The 20,027-nt window shown below is 33.7% G+C and overlaps 1 protein-coding gene across 2 annotated transcripts; it reads right to left on the reverse strand.

Annotated features, from left to right (window-relative positions):
• Positions 1-408: 408 nt before the first annotated feature.
• LOC110373841 (alpha-tocopherol transfer protein-like) lies at positions 409-19,076 on the reverse strand. Of its 2 annotated transcripts, none has more exons than XM_049846070.2 (7): positions 18,884-19,076; positions 10,038-10,123; positions 3,943-4,102; positions 3,343-3,598; positions 2,402-2,512; positions 1,867-2,003; positions 409-1,255 (listed from the first exon to the last, which is right to left on the reverse strand). In XM_049846070.2, exons 2-7 carry the CDS (start codon positions 10,117-10,119, stop codon positions 1,126-1,128), a joined length of 876 nt encoding a protein of 291 aa, XP_049702027.1. In that variant the 5' UTR covers positions 10,120-10,123; positions 18,884-19,076; the 3' UTR covers positions 409-1,125. The 2 variants fall into 2 exon arrangements, with proteins under 2 accessions (XP_049702027.1, XP_063894878.1); XM_064038808.1 differs by lacking the exon at positions 18,884-19,076 and adding an exon at positions 18,254-18,409 and having other exon boundaries at positions 10,038-10,122.
• Positions 19,077-20,027: the final 951 nt, after the last annotated feature.

Raw genomic sequence — 20,027 nt, forward strand, 5'->3', positions numbered from 1 at the left:
ATTTTATAGTATGTGAACTCGCAAATGGAATAACCAAGTTATCCAGAAAATAACTTAGGTACAGTTACCGGCACGGATGTCGGGCTCTCGGCGGAAGAGTGGGGATCGCTTTGCGCACCCGTACGCATAAGGCAATAAGGCAGTAAATCGCTTGTGCGTAGGTGACGGTCAGGGCTCGACATCCGTGCCGGTAACTGTAAGTAGGTATGTAATCATTAAATCAAGCTGCTCTATAAGAATTTGGATCGAAGTTAATTTAATTCACGAATTTAACTATAGGAAGGTGTAAAAAAATATTTTCATCATTTTAGATTTTTATGAAACCTTAGGTATTGTGTAATTACATGAAATTATTTATATGAGTACCTAAATTATTTGTAACAGGACAATAAAATAAACGTTAAGAAATTACTGCGAATCCTTTTTATTTAAAAATATGTATAAAATTGTATTTATATTAAACTTACATTAAACGTAGCCACTAATATTTATCACACATTAATAGTTAAAATACCGTTCCGTGAGGTACTTTTACAAACAGTATCAAAATATTGCAAAAGTGAGATGTGAGTTAATATCTACTCATACTTTTATCCAAAATAATCATACTGGTAACACTAAATCTCACTTCATTTGAAATAAAAATAATATACTTACCTAAGTACAGTTTTAAGAGAACTTTTGTACAACTAGGTACGTATCTAATATGGAAGACATTAGTTTAACTCCTTTTTCAAAATTTGAACTTCACTCTATCTTAAATCTAAATCTTAATACAAATACAAATACAAAAAAAAGAAAAAAAAAAACCTAATTTGATTGGACACCTATTTGAGCCACACCACATCACCTTAACTTTAAAATAATAAAAAAACAAAATTTTAAACAATAGGATAGTAATTAAATAATTATTAAAATAAATCCATTTTAATTTTAAAATTAAAGGTGCACTGTTGTAACAAAAAAAAGTTAAATTATTATTACAAAAAATGCTTTAGAAAAAATCGTGTCAAACATCTGTATAACTTTTATGCAAAAGCACTGAAAAAGTTCGAAATATTTAATTAATATCCAAAAGAGGTTGCTTTATCAAAATAATACTATATGTAGGCTTTATACAAGTAATCAATCTAAAGCTAATGATCGGAAGGAACCGGGTAACTCCTTCACGGAATTCACCCTGTCGTCATGGTTGCCTGAAGGTCTCAGAGCCTCGTCTACCGCCCATCTCTTGTCGTTGGTTAAGAACCAATCCCTGGAAGAAATATAACAGAATTAGTTACTGCTACCATAAACTTCAGTAACTGTTTACTTAAAAAAAACATTAAAAATTGTATGCAGTTTATGTTGTCGGCGTCATCATCATCCTCCAAGCCTTTTCCCAACTATATTGAGATCGGCTTCCAGTCTAACCGGATTCAGCTGAGTACTAGTGCTTTACAAGGAGCGACTGCCTATCTGACCCCCTCAACCCAGTTACCCGGGCAACCCTTTGGTTAGACTGGTGTCAGACTTACTGGCTTCTGACTACCCGTAACGACTGCCAAGGATGTTCAATGACAGCCGTTTATGTTGTCGGCGTAATTGGAGCTAAACATGTTTTAAAAGGGTCTGCTTCTAGTCTAATCGAATTAATCTCGTACTTAAGCTCTATAACGAGTGCCTATCTGCGCTTTCCACCACAGTAATCCGCTGAGAAAAAACCTCTGAGAAAAAATTGTAAGCGTCTCCGAAAGTTGTCAGTACTGTATGAGCACAGTGCTGTTAGCTAAACGCGGTTTCTTAAATTTTGATAAATTCTAAAGTGCTATAACAGCAGAACTATGACTTCTTTCTTAATCCAATGACGAAAGATCATGTGCTCACCTTTTAGCTTCCATCTTCTTGATCCATTCCCGTTTGATGGATTCAATGGAACCAGCTTTACCCCCAAACTCTGTGGGTAGGAGGTCTTGTGGTATATCCTTGTATAAGGTGTCAGTGTTGGGCTCGTGGAACTTTATCTGAAAAGTTAATGGCATTATGTAAAAATCGGAGTGATTTGACAGGGTTTTGAATCGATGTTAAATTGATCAATTTGTGTTCAATCTGCCATGACATTTATAAACAACCATAAAATTGAAAAAGTAGCACCATGAGTAAACAAATTAGATTTATGCCGATCATCATCGTTCTTCTTGATACCTAGTAAGATGTAGTATCGTCATCATATATATCATGTATATGTCATCATGTATATCAGCCTATTGCCGTCCAGTGATAAACTGGGGCCTCTCCCAGTGAGCATCATAAAATCAAATATTTTATGTCGTCTACGTACTACGTCTTGCATCCACGCGCATCCCTGCAGAAGAGCAGATATTTTTTCCGAGGATTGATATAGGATTGGTATCGTACATACCAGTTTAGAAACTTCAGTCTTCAAAAACGGCTTGCACAAAGCGAAGATCTTGCCGATGTACGAAGGAGCATTGATCACGTGAACTTGTTTTAGCCGGATTGGCATCGCTTCCTGTAATCAACAATTTTACAAAGATTTAATATCTGCAATATAAATTTACATTATTACCTAATTATGTATGCTTAGAGCGCGAGACATTAAAATTAAAATTTTCCTGGTAACATCTAAATGCAAAAAAGTAATAAAATACATTGTATACCTAATTACCTACATAGGGGGTCAAATTACAAAATTCAAAATTATAACGCGCAATTGTTGAGTAATTACGAGCTGATAGTCATGTTAATTACAGCTAATAAGTTTATATAAAGATTTTAATGGGTCTTCTAAAAATTAAATGACGATGGAACCTGTTTTATTGCAACTTAATTTTTCCTCAATTCAATATTTTTTTGGCATTGCATGCTTATTTTTCAGACAATCATTTACATTTGCAGTTTAAAGCTGAATATTTTCATCAATAGTATCAGAGTAGACCTGATCTGCTCGTCAAAGCAACTAAACACTTCGTGACATAACCTGCGGTGTCGCAACCAGAGCCAAAGGGCAATATTACAGTTGTGCAAAGGTAGTAAAGGTACATATATTTCAAAATAAGCATAAAAATAACAGATACCCATCAAGAGCAAGGTCACAGATGGCAATATCAGTATTTCTTGGTCAGAGAGAATATCGTCAATTAATTTCGAAAGCCAACCTTGAAGGCTAACCATAAGCTGTAAGTTTCTTATGATATTGCAGCCAAAAGTTTTCGCAAGAATGATTTATTATTATTGGATTATTAAAACGCAAAAATTGCGAAAATATTAATACAAACAGAAGTTGTCTTCAATATTGACGGAATCAAAACAAAAGATGGTTTTATTAAATAAACGATTTACCTGTGTGTACATCATGTATTTCCTGAGAGCAGAAAGGTTTACTTTCCCAATAAACTTAATAGACACGTTAGCTGCGTCGAAAATGGGGATCTCTCCAGCAGGTATCTCATGATCCTCAGTGAGTCTGGTGTCAGCCAACATGAAGAAAGTCTTGACGGCATCCACGAAGTTAAACAGGTCTAGATCAGGGTTATTCAGGCGGTAGATGAAGATTTTATAGTTTTCTTTCGTCTTGTGTGGGAGAGGAAGCATATCCCTGTAATTAGAGAATTATTTTTTAATGTACTTACTCGTAAATATTTCATACGACCCTTAAATGCCGTGGTCAATGAGCTGTTTGCAAAATGTCATATTGTGAAAAGTAGAACGTTTTCCTTAAAAAGCAAATGACACTTGGATGGACCAGTTTGCTTGATTAACAATCGACATTTAAATAAAAGCTGCATGTGAAATAAAATATTACTATTTCGTACGTGTTCATCTCTTGTGCGTCATGCTTTGCGTCATCAGAAAAGCTTATGGCATCAGTTCAATTAAACAAGTTTTTCCACAAATGAGATCTATTTTCGATATCAGGAAAATGCTCTATAATAAACTTACGTGATTTCAAAGACACGTCTGATCTCTGGAGACCAGGGGTCTCGTTTGCAGAACAGCTCAGGTCCATTAGCACGAATGGTGAAGAATAAGTCAATGGTCCTCTTGGCACGCTCGAGACTGTAGCGACAGCTCGTCAGGAAACGAAGGAGGAGGATGTCATCTGGAACCACAAAGGTATGGAAAGGTTAGTTATGGTTTTGGTGTTACTCTAAAATACTCAATGATCATGAGACCAGGATAAGCGTCGAGATAGTACCCGGTATATCTATGTTTCTAAACATGAAGTGCTAATTTGTTTACTTGAAAGAGGACCTCTAAGGACCAACTTGGGCGATAAAAAAAATCTGTGTTTGATACTAGTTAGATAGGTAATTTATCGACGAAGGCTATTTTTATCCGGGTGCATAGTTAGTGAACTAATAAATTAACTCATCGTTTAGCATGTTGTGATCAAAGTGCAGAGGAAAATAATATTGAGGAGAGAATAATACAATGTTTTTGTTTTTATAATCAAAGTTCAATGTCGGTTCTGCCTGCGGGTCTGGGTTTATCCCACTTACCTGAGACCGTGTTTTGACGATGGTAATAAAGTTAAAATTAATGGAAAAGTCCTATGAAATAAGGTTTTTACTGAGGCTAATGGAATATTTTTATCAGGTTCTGCGAAGCCTTAAAGTCTTACATACCCTGAGCCCAAAGATACGTTCACAGTGTAAAATCTCTTGTTTCGATGAATACCTTAACCTAGTTTCAAGATGATATTTACGAAGGGAAGTGCTAATTGCCTCTAAACGTTCTTCAAACTAAGACCTTTTAGTGCAGTCATTGAAGCGAAAAATACGGTCTAACCTCCGAATTTTTTTATTGTGAACCGATTTGCATGAAATTTTGGAATTAGGTTCATCTTACCCTTAACTTCAAAAGTGAATATGATTTGAACTCCGCCACCCCCCCTGGGGGTGGTTGACACCCCTTCTTTGGGGTGAATATTTTTTTTGCAAAATAACCTCGGATATCGATAGAAGACCTAATTTTAAGCTAAAGTTGTCTTTAAAGTTTAAAAAAAAATCCAATACTTTTCAAGTTATTGGCAATTGAAAATTCGCAATTTTTTCACGTTTTTCATCGGTTTTTTGCAAATATCTCCAAAAATATACGTTTTATCGAAAATTTATAAAGAACAAAATTGTAGCAGGTAAAACAACGAACAATTTGTTTTTTTATAAAGTGTTCTAAGTGCAATATTAAGCTAGATATTAAAGATAAAAGCCGTTTTTTTTTTTGCTCAAATTTAATCGACGTAGTTTATGCCATCTGTTATTTTAGTAAGTTGATCAATTTACGAGTTTTATTATTTTCCGGTTACATATATACACATTACAATAGTTGTGACTCTTTATTATACTGCCTACTTTCACATTGCTCCAAATATTGACACTCCGAAGTTTTCAGTTACTAAGTAGAAAAAAATATGACAAGTTTTTGGACCGTAACTCATTCAATTTTCATTCTATCACAATTTATAAAAAAACCACTGTAAAAGTAATTAAGAGAGCTACAACATCCATCATTGCAATATATAGTAAAGAACTTTTTTCTAAAACGGTGAAGGGTTAAAGGGCTTAAGAGAGGCTGTGATTGCGCTGCCACGCGCTCTTTAAACAATCATATCTCCGTCAATTTTTATTCGACAGAAAAAACAAACAAACCAAATTGTTTGTCAGAAAAATGCCTAATTTTTTTATCAGTACACTTTTATACGTATCTGTCGTAATTTTTGAGATATTATGAAAAACAAGTGGGTTTTTCTTTAATTTGAAATTTTGTTCTTTTCGTTAATCGTGACTTTTTTGAAAAATATCTGTCCTGAAGCAGCCAAACTGATACTATCTATCAAACTCTTCATAATAAAGTTAATCCTAGGCGGAATACGATTAATTTTAATTTTGGTGGAAATGGTACTTATGAAACCCATTGATTTAAAAGAAAAAATATAAGATGCTCCCCTTATTTGCAATACAGCTCACTTATTTTACGTGCAAAAGACTTTTAATAGTGCTCATCTTAAAGCTTATTTCAAGCACTACAAAACCCATTTGTATTAGAATGTATAAAATGCATCTACTCGCCGCTACATGGCATTGACCACAACGATTAAATTTCAGACAAAATAAAAAACCGCTTTGATCTTTAATATCTAGCTTAATATTGCACTTAGGACATTTTATAAAAAAACCAATTGTTCGTTGTTTTACCTGCTACAATTTTGTTCTTTATAAATTTTCGATAAAACGTATATTTTTGGAGATAGTTGCAAAAACCCGATGAAAAACGTGAAAAAATTGCGAATTTTCAATTGCCAATAACTTGAAAAGTATTGGATTTTTTTTTAAACTTTAAAGACAACTTTAGCTTAATATTAGGTCTTCTATCGATATCCGAGGTTATTTTGCAAAAAAAATATTCACCCCAAAGAAGGGGTGGCAACCACCCCCAGGGGGGGTGGCGGAGTTCAAATCATATTCACTTTTAAAGTTAAGGGTAAGATGAACCTAATTCCAAAATTTCATGCAAATCGGTTCACAGTAAAAAAAATCGTAGCTATAATGCTTCAATGACTGCACTACTTTTCTGTCATACTGATACGGTAATAAAACAGCTACTGTTATGGGTACGAATATCAGTAGGTATGTATTTCCTCAAGTAAATATTTACCTACCTGCGAAGCTGAAAGAACACGACTCAAATGTGTGAATTTTGTATGAACACAGAGTCAATTGCAGATTTATTGACACAGCGGAGTCACTTAGGTATCTACGTTTACTTTAAAAGACCATAGCATACAATAATAAATATGTGTCACACAAGTCTCATATGAAAAGCACGTGCACCGCGATGCAATAATAATGATACGAGAATTTTGGAAAATACGTGCTAGGTTTCCAAAGGTCTGACCCTTGAATCTATTCAATTTCTCTTAATTTTGCAATAAAACTGTCAACGGTAGGAAATATGTTTGCTAAACATGACGATTGTTAGAAAGGTATTATGGTCTGGCTTAACCCCTTGTATGCCGGTGCGTAGATATACGCGAGACATAATTGATTTTCTATTGTTTTCTCATTAGCGGCATTCAAGAGGTTAATGGTGTTTTCTTATAATACTGATAGACTGAACAGTCTATAGACATTACTTAATTGCAGACAGATGAAAAATAGAGCAATCGCAAAAGAAACCGCGGATAGGTACTTTCATTATGCCTATTAAGTACATATGTTTTGTAATTATTTCACTTAACTAAGTCTTAAAAAATCGTTCTACGCATCAAGTCTTCATTTGTTATTTTAAAATTGGTTGTAGGCTGTAATGTTGACGTGCGTTGTGAATACCGTTGCAAGTTCTACTTACCCGTCATGGGAGAAAGCGTGAACTGTACACAATATTAGATTTGATCCACTATAGTTACTTAGAGCAGTAGATATATGTGAGTGAGGCTGTACAGTTGAAATGATGTCCAAGAGAGATCTTACAGGAAGAATGAACTACGTAACAGTGAAGTATGATGAGCAAGGGATAGTTCTCTGGAGAGCAATTTTATTGTATGAGTGCTTGTTTCCTGTACTCATATTGTTGGCATATAAAGCTGAGAATGCTGCTGCTAAGTATGGAGAAGCTTACATAATGTGATACTGAAGATTCAGTTAGGCTCTGTAACTATTACAAAAATTATACGTCACACCGCAATGAGATACAAGCACCATCTACAAAAAGTATGTACTTTTGAAACTAACATAAGTAAATATGGGAGGCTTAGCATTTCATCACGTTATTTATAAATCAATCAATTAGCATCTTCATGTATTCAATAGTTTATGAAGCGATTAATGCAATATGAAGATTGACTAACTTAAAGCGGTCAAGAGCAATTTAAACGCTGTAATTGGCGTTTTAATCACTAATAGCGAACGTTGTGCGTATGTTCAAAAGTTCTTTCGTAATTGGAACCTTTAAAAATCTCTTCAAGAATGTCTCCACATAAAATAACCTCCTGCCTTAGTTAAGAAGCATAACTTTAAACATAAGTTGACAAAGTAAACTTAGAAACAATAGTCGACCTGCGTTGACTACTAATTTAATAACATGGACTGTGACGTCATATGTCACTCGACAAAATGTTACAACATCAGTGTTGCCTCATAACAAAATTTGGCAGGCAATCTTCCACAGAGGTCGACGACACTGCCCTATTGAATTCAAAGCGACTTTTACTTTTATTGTTGCAAAATATGAATGTTCCTAGATTGTACCTATGTCAACATTAAAATAATAACTTATTTATTACTTTATTGGCTATGGTTATTAAACGTAAGTGTATTTGTTTATTTATTGGGTAATTCTTCCATAACTAACATTATTTAGGCAGTGCAAGCGGTAATTCCGATATTTCAAATCAATTTTATATGCCACCAAAGATTTGTGATGGTGTATTAAGAAATTAAGAAAAATTAAAAGGTTGATTACCATTTCTAAATTAATTATACTGTTAGATTCGAGATATTACAAAACAATGTTTATTTTAATGTCTTAATAAAATTGTTAATAAAAACTTTTTTGCTGTTGTGAACTAAATGTTAATAAAATTTGTTTTTTTGGTCAGATAAAACATATTTCTTAGATCCATTAAAGCAGAAAGTTCGAAGTTTATTTGCGGTTAGGTATATTCAAGAGCTCTTTCTTATGTATTTTTATTTGCTAAATCACTTCAACTTTACCCATAATTAAATGGGTTTCTCCGAGTTCTTTAAAGTTATGTATTTAACTAAGTTTGTTGACCGTTAATCACGTGTTGTTCACTTTCAAATAAACATCTGTGTACACTCTAAACGTCAACAGTTTACTACATGAGAATTGAAATTGAGAAATGCATGACTTTATAGGTCCTAAACATTAAAGACGGCAAAATATTATTACTTTTAAACATTTAACAATATTTTGATTGCAATATTTTAAAAGTCTCCTCTCAAATCTATCAATACATTTATAATGTTCGAGTTTAAGTTAAAGTTAGTTCAAAGTCTATATTTTTTTGACTACGCGGCCCATCTTAATAACACTCGAAAACGTATGTTCAACTCATTATAAACATAAACATTCAAACTAATCATAGAGTAAAATCTACATATTTATTAAAAAAAAAACTTGGTCATAACCCATAGCAACAGAGCACGTTGTGGGAATTCCATAAACTAAAAAAGTTACATTTTAAGTACCTTATCTACATAAATATGTAGAGAGAGGTAGGTACCACTAGTGGGACCATGACGAAACAGTTCACCACTTCCACCATTTTAATGGGTGTTTAAGAAACTTGCCTATTCTTCGTGCTTTGAGACGGCAATTTCTACTTTTAAGTTTGTTTATACCTCAATACTGTAACTTTTTCCCAGTGGTTCAAACTGCCTATTCATAAAAAGTAATACTATGTTGTACACATCAAAACATCATTGTATTACTCAACTTTTCGCCCGAATGTTTTTGCGCTGAAGAACATCATATACCTTCGATCCTATTTTACCTAAGCATTAGGATGCATTATATTGGTCCAATAGCGAATTTATAGCCAAGTAGGTACCTAACAGGACTACCTAGACCTAATACTTATGTCGTAACTTATAAAGAGTTACCGAGGGACTGGTTTAAAATTTTGCAATATTCTCATAGCCCGTGTTCGGTAAAACATTGATTTATTTTCTTTGATTCTGTTTGTAAAATGTAACAGACTATGCTTCAGGAATGTTTGTTTTTAAATGATATGTGAAGGTCGGTATTGTAACAGTGAAAGGAATCCAACCGTTCATTTTTAAGAGACACAATATCGATGTAATTTCAAACATAGATTTTCAAGTATCGTCTGTAATCTGTTGAACATTCTTTTCTAATTGATAATTGCATGATCATAGCATGATAGTAATGGTAATTAGATAGTTATCGCTAGTCTCGAATGAGCACGAATAGGTGGGTCGGATCCGAATGGGACAATTCTAAAAGAGTTGCAGAGCAGTAAATGAGTGAAAAGAAGTGAAGGAATTTCTTACCGACTTCATGTGGCAAATGAGGTTGTTTACACAGCCAATCTTTCAGTGTAGCCAGTTCGTTGTTGGTGTCTACTTCAGGCATTTTTCTGTGGACAAAAGAAAGTAATATTATTATCTAATCATTGATCACAGAGATATACGGAGGGAAAGGTAAACAAGGAATTTACAAAAGGGCTTGGGCTGAAACGTCATAATTATTGGTTTTCTTTAATTACATTAGTTTAAAATTCACTCCAGTCATTTCGATAGGCGGCTCTTCCTAACAATTTTCGCAAACTGCAAAGATTTTTCACAAGTACTTATTAGGTACTATAATCATACGTAAACATTCTAACCTATTGTATTGATATTTATGCAGAACAGCTGGATACAATCCACGTTTGCGTGCGTACTACAAACTAATATTGTTCGATCGATTGTTCTGAGAAAATCAGTTTCTTCGCAGTACGGGTACTGACGTCAGACGCCATTGTTTCTCACTGTTATGGATAATGTATTGATATAAAGTGGAACAAAGATATTATAACTTGTTTTATATGATTTCATAATATTGTTTATAAAGTATTTCGTCAATCACTTCGAAAACGGGCTTCAGCGTGTCAGCTTCCGCCTTCCAAAAAATCAGGGTTACAGTCCCATGGCATGGTACATTAAGTAAATAAAATTGAAGTTACTTAATATCAAAAATATGTGCGACCTCCAACATTTAACAAATAAATGTTTGTTTATCAGATTGAACGGTCACATAATAATAAATCATCAATTTTGAATTCCGTAAATATTCGGAGACTTATTTATTGTTTGATCAATTTTATGTTTTATTGGGCAACTGATTTGGCCTTCTAAATAGCCTTTTAAACACATATTTTAATAACACAATAATTTATTACTTAGTGGGTTGCGCCTGTAAGTAAGTAGGTACCCATTAAACCTAACTTAGGTACATAAGTATCTACTTAATATTTAATTTAAATGATTTATATTCTTATCATGTATGCATGCACATCCTTCATTTTTGCCAATGCATAATGAATTTGTAAGCTCTTTTGTTTTTGCAACAACGATACTATAATAATATAGAATCGGTTATTTATTTCAGCCAAACAGCAATAGCTGAAGGAATGAATTTAAAACTACAAATAAAATGGAATTGAAACTGATTTTTTCATAATTATTTTAGCCTTCGCAATTTCTTCTAATAACTAAGTACTTAATTAGAAGAAAGAAGTTGGTCAACTAATATCAGTTTACAAATCCAAGTGAGATGCTGTGATCAAGTCGCTTTAAATTCAGGTAAACTTGCGTAAAAAATGAATAATCTATAGGTATACGTTTGATATAATTTTCAATATACACAGGTAAATAAATTGATACATATACTAGAACCTCGGCCTCATACCAGCACGCAGTAGAATCAAGTTCACCAAAGATTAATAGCTGAGCCATACTCGGCATTGTCCTGCGTGAGACCTTGCACGCGGTGCGAATACATAACTATATTTTAAAAACGTTACCAAGTTCTGTATTAGTTGATTATGTTGTATTATGTGGTTTAAATACGAATTAATGTACCTAACTACTGACGGTTGGTTGTAAAGATTTTTTTTAATGGCTATTCTTGCCAAGGAAATCGAGAGCAAGAAAAAGGGACACATACACTGCAGATGTGTCCTGAAAATTTTCAGACTTACTTAACTTAATAACTATTTTAAGAATAAATCTTGCTGTGTGGCTTAGGTACACCAAAAACACCTGTTCAGATCAGAGACAGTGTTCAAGAACCATAATGAAACAATCACACTCCCCAGGAATCAAAAAAGAGATTTTATAGAAAAACTGTTAAAAAAAACTAAGAAGGTGACTCAATTCATAAATATTTTTTTTATAGGTAATCAAAATATACTTCCGATTATTGCATAATAAATATTTAGAAGCATCATTGAGGCTTCTAATTTTAACTCACGTGTTTGTGTCGGTTTAACCCAGCTTTTTTTTTTTTTTTTTTAACGACGTAAAAAATCATCAAATGACCCCTCCCGCTGTGGGTTAGCAGCGGTGAGGGAGTGTCAGACTCTTACTGACTAAAAGCCGTCGTGTTCCGTCGTAGGCCTTATGTGCTAGGGCCGCGGTACCTCTTTCGAACAACCCGCAGCCCCGGCAGGCCTTGGCCCTGCTGGGCCCCTCTGGGGTTGCTGACATCTCTTTGAGGAGCGCGTGGAACAACGCGCGCCGCCAACACGGGTCTGTTGTCTAAAAACAGACATGAGCGATGAGCCACCCGAACTCACCGCCCACAGACCCACGCCTACGGTGGCCGGGAGTCGTCTCGCGACACCCGGCGCCCGTGGTGTCTACCTGCTCCAGCGCGGCGGCCGGGATGAGAGGTGCGAACTCTCTGACGTTCCGCCGCCTCCTTCTCGAGCATGACTGCTTCGCAGAAGGAGGCGACGGCATCCCATTCCCTCTCGCCCCGGACCATGGCTTGAACCAGGGCCGGACGCGAGAGGTCGCCGCCGCCCACAGCCTCGACGAGGACCCGGCGGTGCCCTGCCCACGCAGGGCACTCCTGGACTGTGTGGTCCACCGTGTCCTCGGGGCGGTTTAACCCAGCTAGAATATAAAACGATAGAATATAAACAGCGTTTTATACATGAAGTCATCACGCGATGATTTCGCGAACTAGTCGGTCAAACCCGCTATAACACGTGAATGGATTATACCGTATAATAACCATCATGAATATTTATGACGAAAGTTTTATGATAGTCATTTTGTTCACCAAACCACAATTGAACAAAGTTGCAATAACAAAAACGAAACTTCTCAAATATAGGTACCTACTTACAGTAGGACTGTGTTCAGAATATTTACAAAAACTGATTGATATTTAGTAGATTTTAAATAGGTGTCCTAAATATAAAACATTAACGGATAATATCGGTGCGAAATTGGGTAAGTCATCTTAGAAAAAAAGTAAGTTACCCATTATGATAATTGACACACTCTGGTTCTATTCACTTAGCACATAAAGTTCATTGTAACTTGCGCTAATGAACGAAAAAAACTAATGAAGATTTTGTAGGTACCTAAGTAACTGCAAAGTACCATCTTAACCTACTTACTGGTCCAAAACAATGTGGACCAGACATTCCCTTGAACCATGTACCAAAACCAGTTTCGTGGTACGATCAACGTGAGTTTACTGTCCCAATACTCAGACGATACTTGGTAATACTCACTTACTGATTCGAAAGTATTATAAACCGGTCATGTTGTCATGTTACTGGCAAGGTTAAACCACTGTCTATCTCCTTATATGTAAACTTAATCCTTATGCATACGTGTATCCTAAAATATTTAACTTGTAGGAAGTTTTTCCCTTTAAGAAGCTTTTCTTGGAACGTCAAAAAAGTTACATCGTGGCTAACCACGTTAACCGCGTCGGTTCTAAAACCGACTTAAGCTAATTTATATCAACTTCTGAACTTCCCCATTTATGTATGATATTTGTTAACGTGACAGGATATTCTAATTAGTGTCTGCAATGCATTCTAAAAAAGGAATGTAGAGTTGCATTCTTGCATTCAAAATGAAATGTCAAATCTAACAAGATTAAAAATGTGGTGCAACTTTTTTGAAACTTGAAATTGTGGCCCCGAATCCAAAATGTTGTCTGGCTAGCTGTCTAGCCTTAAAATAAACTTCAAATAAATAAAAAGAAACAAATGACAAGCGTGAATTAATTGCATAACGAATCAATTATTTGGAAGGTATCGATTGTGAATTATTTCCAACTCCAAATTCTGAATCGATTTATCATAGGGGCCATGTTTCAGTTCAACCTGACATTATCGAAAAAACTATAGTAAAATATCCCTCAGTAGAGGTGAACCGATTTCTCATTGAACTCAGTTAAAATTAACCTAAGACCTTTCACAAAGGTTTACTTGTGCAATAACTCATCTTAAGTTCGTTCAAGTGCCTACATTATGTCAAGATTTCACTGTTTGAAAACAATTGTCATACGTAATTGATGCTTAACTCTGTTGCAAGTGAGCGTTTAAAATAATTATGTGTCTCGGTTAGAGCATGTGTCAGAATAATATTAGTAATCTTTGGGGTTATGACCTACTGGAATGTTGCGTAGCGCATTTTGGCTATAAGTATACTGTCACTCTTTTCTAACTAGATACCTGCAATGCTTCTTAGCAAAAGAGTCCTTTTACTACATAAATGTCCAGTAACTGACTGTCGGCCAAGGCGGCTGTTCTCTGTAACTAAGGAGTTCAGCCACCTTCTCAGGACATAAATTACCAAATAAAAGCTCATGGCTCGTAGACTGGAAGCCGACCCTAACATAGTTGGGAAAGGCTAGGCAGATGATGATGTAGAGGCAAATGTAAGTAGTCAAAAATCCTAATGTTCTGTACAATAATGATTCATGGAAACTTGCGTTGCGCTTTGAGTGTGAACTAAAAGAAATGAATTCATTGTGATGAATCGCTTTTCATTTTCTTTGCATTTCAGATTTCCATCTCGATAACAAGTTTCTCATGCTGTACTTATTATTGTTGCAATCACGTAGGTTTTTGTAACAAATGTAAGTTATTATTATGAAGGTACTTACAGCTTATTGTTTATGTACACTTTGTACATACAATTATTATTATAATATTACAACTTCGATAAGATTAACAGTTATCGTAAAACTTGCTATTGTTTCTGGTTTATAAGTTATAAATAAATAGGTCGGTCTAGGTATAAGCCATTTTTATTTAAGTTGTTGTTAGGTTGATTAAAGGAAATTTCGAATCTGATTTATAAGGCCAAACTAACTATCGGCCGACTAAAAGTTTGTACTTGCTTACTGGGAACCAAAACACAAAGGGACGAAGGAATACCTATGGGATTTGATCATTGCTACGCCTATCCAATGAAAGACGTAAACGCGTATTTTTGTATCAGATTTTAAGCAGGTACCTACCTACTTTTCTTCAAGCCATTAATAAACTAAACAAGAATCCTACATATTAGCACCCAATTAGAATTACTTAGTTAAAATAGCAAACATAAAAATCACTACATATGTGATCAGCGACAATCACACAAACACCAGATAATTTGTCCAATTTATTATGCATCGTTGTATTCAAACAAATCATTTGTGACATAATTTATTGTTATACCAATATTGATAAATGTATTACATGATTTCCGCACAGATTAAAACATAGGATGCGTCAAGTGTTTACCTTTTAAGAATAAATAACGGAAATCCCTAATAGGTTACTAATATTGACAAATGGGTTGACCAAGGCCGTGGTCAAGGGTTCAAAGTATGTTAAGACCAAAATAGAAACTTTTCGAATGTTCTAAGAATTGTTGAGTTGTATTGTAGGTCGAAGTTAATTAAACTAAGCTTTTCATGAAAAATGCATCTTGCAGTGGGTAAAGTCTTTAAAAAAGTATAGTTTTTAGTCAAATAGCGTAGCTATAGGACACTTGTATGTAGGAATTTTTCTTAGCGAAATACTGAACGGAAACTTTAATATTGACCTGATAGAAAAATTATGTTGTCCAAGTCGTGTAATCACCAATAAGCACGTATGAAATTGATACCACAACACCATCTCTTCGCTACTTGTTACAAATTCGATATTACATCACGTCAATATAAATGAGGTAATTTTGTGTAAGTGCAACCATTATTTTAAGTGCCATCCTGCACTATGAAGATAATATGATCACAAATTTTGTAGAAATTGATTTATTTATTAGAATTGCATTTGTTACATAATACAACTATTTCTGTTCCTTGACAAACAAACAAAAAACATATTTTTTTCATATTTTTGCTATTAATAATAAAGTTTTATTTGAAAGACTGTCTTATGTTTATTTATCGTGTTAAAGCTTTAATAGACAAAAAAATCTACTTACTAAAAGCGTACCTATAATAGCTTATTATATAGCTTGGAAATCCGACGCAAAATGCAATGTGCAATGTAGTGTAGGTAAGTACCTAAGTATAAGTTGAATTTATTTCATGAGAACGTTGGGCAACTCAAAAGCACGTGTTTAAAAGGGCACGAACAAAAATTCCGTTTTGAAATAAAATAAATATTTCGCAAAAAAAAACCCTTTGACAAGCCTGTCTCCGTTCCGAATTCCTCAGGACGGAAACCTGCTAAATGATGGAGAACTGGTTAGCTTGTGGACATAAGGTGAGGAAGGGATATTGCGATACACGAGCTGTTAAAGGCTGTTTGTAATAGATATCGATTTACGTGTTCATGATACTAAAATATACGGGAAAATATTTGATTCAACGGGTTTTTATGTTTAAGTAAGACCAAAATAAGTATAAGTGATAGTTTGAAATACACGAACCTTTCTTAACAAGCATCCCAGACTTCATACATTATACCTTTTGGTTTCTAAGTAACAAACGATAAATCTAAAATGTATAGGGGTTGCTACCTTGCTTCATTATAGTTAATAATTTCTAGGATGGAGTCACAATTACAAAGATCACAGTAAAGCCTGCAATTTATAGGTACTGTCTGATTCTTCTATGGATGGTACTATAAACCAGACAAGTGTAAATTATAAAAATTATAAAAACTGGTGCTGAGAAAATATTTAGGTTGTTTCAATTAAATGCTATTAAAATATTCATAAAGTTTTATTACCTTAAGCTTAAGTGATTCAACCATGGTTCGGTATGTAATTGAGTGTGATTGATAAAGAGGCCGGCAAAACTTAACCTACTTTTTTGTCAGTTTATGGAAATGGCCCCAATATTACAAGTTAATTAATTCCTCGCAACTATTTTATCAAAGTCAATACAATTGACTAGGTAAGTAGGTAGTAACTTGGTAGTAACTACTGAAAATTCTCGACCAATTTTATACGAAAAAGTTAACTAATCATCACTATTAAATAAACTAAAGTGGAATATTTATGGTTTATCTCTTATCCGCGGCATTATCTTCATTGACAACTAAAAATGAATTTATTAATGAGTCCGATCTGATAATTAATTAACAATAATAGGAAGTGGAACATTCCCACAATTATTGATTGCTTCTAAAATATTCCGATCTGCTCTAGTTTTAAGATATTAATCCTTCGTCCATATCTAATCGGTTTTACTTAATTTTATTGAAAGCCTAGTCTCGAAAGAAGACTCTACGAGTGGGAAACCTATAGTCAACCTATAGGAAACGTATAGTAAACGAAAACAATAATTCTGTAAAGTGTGAACTATTTTCAGCCCCTGAACAAAATAAAATCAACAAATTAACATCAAATAACATTAAATTACTTATAATTTGATTATAAATGATGCACATAAAATGCATAGGTATGTTTTTAAAGAAACGTAATAAGAATTACCAAAATTACCTATTTCCTTGTTTCGTAAATCCTTAATTAATTAAATTACGTGACTTGTAATTAATATCTATGTGAGAACTTTTTAGTGAAGAATATTCTATCCATTGTAGTTTGCTTGTTTTAAATGCATAGGTACCTATTAACATACTTTACATAAGATTAGGTTAACAAAAACTCATATCAGTTTATCTATTTTATTTTCATGAACATAATTATAATATATTTTACATCTTTATATTTATTATTTACTATTAGCACAGAAATTAAGAAGAAAGAATGAAACAGTCACGTACCATCTCAACAGATAACAAAATAAACATAGTTTTTGCATGCATAGCTTCACATGGCCATTAATGTTTTTTTACGCGTGAAGAAACTAGAAATTATTACACTATATTACGCGTATTGTTAGTTCCAATTATATATACGTAGGTAGACTATTTCTTATGGCAGTATGTTTCGATGTTTTTTTTAATAATAATCAAACTTAACAGACGCTTAACGTCAACTTACTTTCTATTTATTAACGTAACCAGCTAACCAAATTATGTGACGAAACGGATATCGAATAGCGACTTAGATAATGTTATGTAAAACATATATTGTAATTGAAAATATGTTTTGTTGATTCTCACATACACTGTTTTATATTTTTTTAAATTAAGATTATATAATATAAATAAATAAGATAACCTTTATCTAGATCTTACGTTGAAAAAGTGTTAGGTATTTTTTATGTTAGGTATAAAATTTTCGGAAAAATTTATCATACATACATACCTACTTAAATAATTAATAACTTCATAGAATTTTACTTATGTTGTTTCACTTTTCCCGTCCATTGTCGCTACCAAAAAACTATCTTTAAATAGTTTTAAATATTCAATTCAGACAGTACGATACAGTGTACCTATGTATAGATATCTAATAAATTAATGAATGGTGCTTAAAGCGATGACTGATTACAAGTAAAAAAGATTTTAATTCACGTGTAAATAATCAACGTAAGTATCTGTATCTCGTGAAATATTTTGTAACCGATAAAAATATTGTAATCTTTAAGATAAAATAATTTTGATGTTGTATAGTCTTCAAGAGCCATTGTGTACGCCATGTAATGTTTACTTACTATTTACGTTAATTAGCGCAACAATTAAGTTACATAGTTCCTATAATATCGCAACAATACTCAACAAAATACTGTTGACACTTGATTGTTTATAAGATGAGAGCAAAATTTTTGGTATTTCAGAAAAATACAATAATCCCATAAAAAAACTATCAGAAACTCAGGGAACCGTTAAAACGGAGGTAATTTTGAAACAATACAAAAGCTAATTGTATTGTTTTAAGTAAGTTTTTCAATTCATTATTTTATTTTTCTGAAATCGATTTCTGTATTCATTACTGAATAATAATAATTAATAAATACACAAAAAAATACTCACGTTTAGCAATTGAGATCAGCCCAAATTATCAAAAATAAATGCTATGGATTTATTTTGAAAGTGTTCCAAAATCGAAAGTTCGCCAACACTTTTACAGATGCGTTACAAATTAACAATATATCGTGAACGCGTTTGTGCGTCGGCAAGTCGCGGACTACTGAACGAAGCCGTTGACGATCCGATAGCGTTTTCTCAAGACCTCTGGATACATGGCGTGCCCGGCCCGTCTCAGTATGTGATTTTGTAATAATTTATGTATGTTATTATTTACATGATAATATGATAATACATCCTTGAATTTTAGTTTGTAGCTGGCTGCTGCAACGCAGAGATGTTGGGAAATGTTCAGAAAGTTACTTACGGAGATGCTAAAATTTGAATACGTGAATAGGTAAATTCGAGCAGAAGACGATACGAACATAAAAGGTAGTCAATTTTCTTTAAATAAGGCTACTAATATATGATTGTGTACAACAAAAAATAATTTATAATAAGCGATTGCGTCTACCTAGCATAGAACCTTTTTAAGTAGGTGCCTACCTTTTTCTCAGCTAGCATTGCGATGTAGGTAATTTAAATACGGAGTGAACATTTATCCTATCTAGAACATGAGCTAACTAAGCCTAGCCAATTAAATCTGCAAAGGAAATCACTAATAAAAATCTAGCACAATAAGTAATTACCAATCATCCAATCCGTAGGTATAATGCAAGAGTATTCACAAACGTAGCGTGCAATTGGCAGCCGGCTGCTGGGCGAAAAACCTGATTCAATGCAGACATGGAAACAGCTAAGTATTTGGGACAAGTGCTCGGAACTTAAGTGTAAGGGACCTTTCTATAACAGTATGTAAAGAAGTTAATTTGTATCAAGAGATTGCGATCGCATGTGACTTGGACGGTTTAATTCATGATTATGATAGTTCTGGTTGTTCCTTTCTCTTGATAACTTGTTGATAAAAAGTCTGAATATGCAGAAAATCCAAAACTTTTTATTCAACTTAGAACCCGAAATGGCAAAAGTTTTGTGATGTGACTGCATTGAAATGGCCTAAGTCCGATGCCTTTGCCTGCCTTTGCCTGCGTACAAAATGCATATAAGGAGGTGATAGCTCTTGGAACCTATTTTTTTTTATTTATTTTTT

This window comes from Helicoverpa armigera, chromosome 17 (assembly GCF_030705265.1).
Source record: "Helicoverpa armigera isolate CAAS_96S chromosome 17, ASM3070526v1, whole genome shotgun sequence".
In the NCBI taxonomy this organism is placed as follows: domain Eukaryota; kingdom Metazoa; phylum Arthropoda; class Insecta; order Lepidoptera; family Noctuidae; genus Helicoverpa; species Helicoverpa armigera.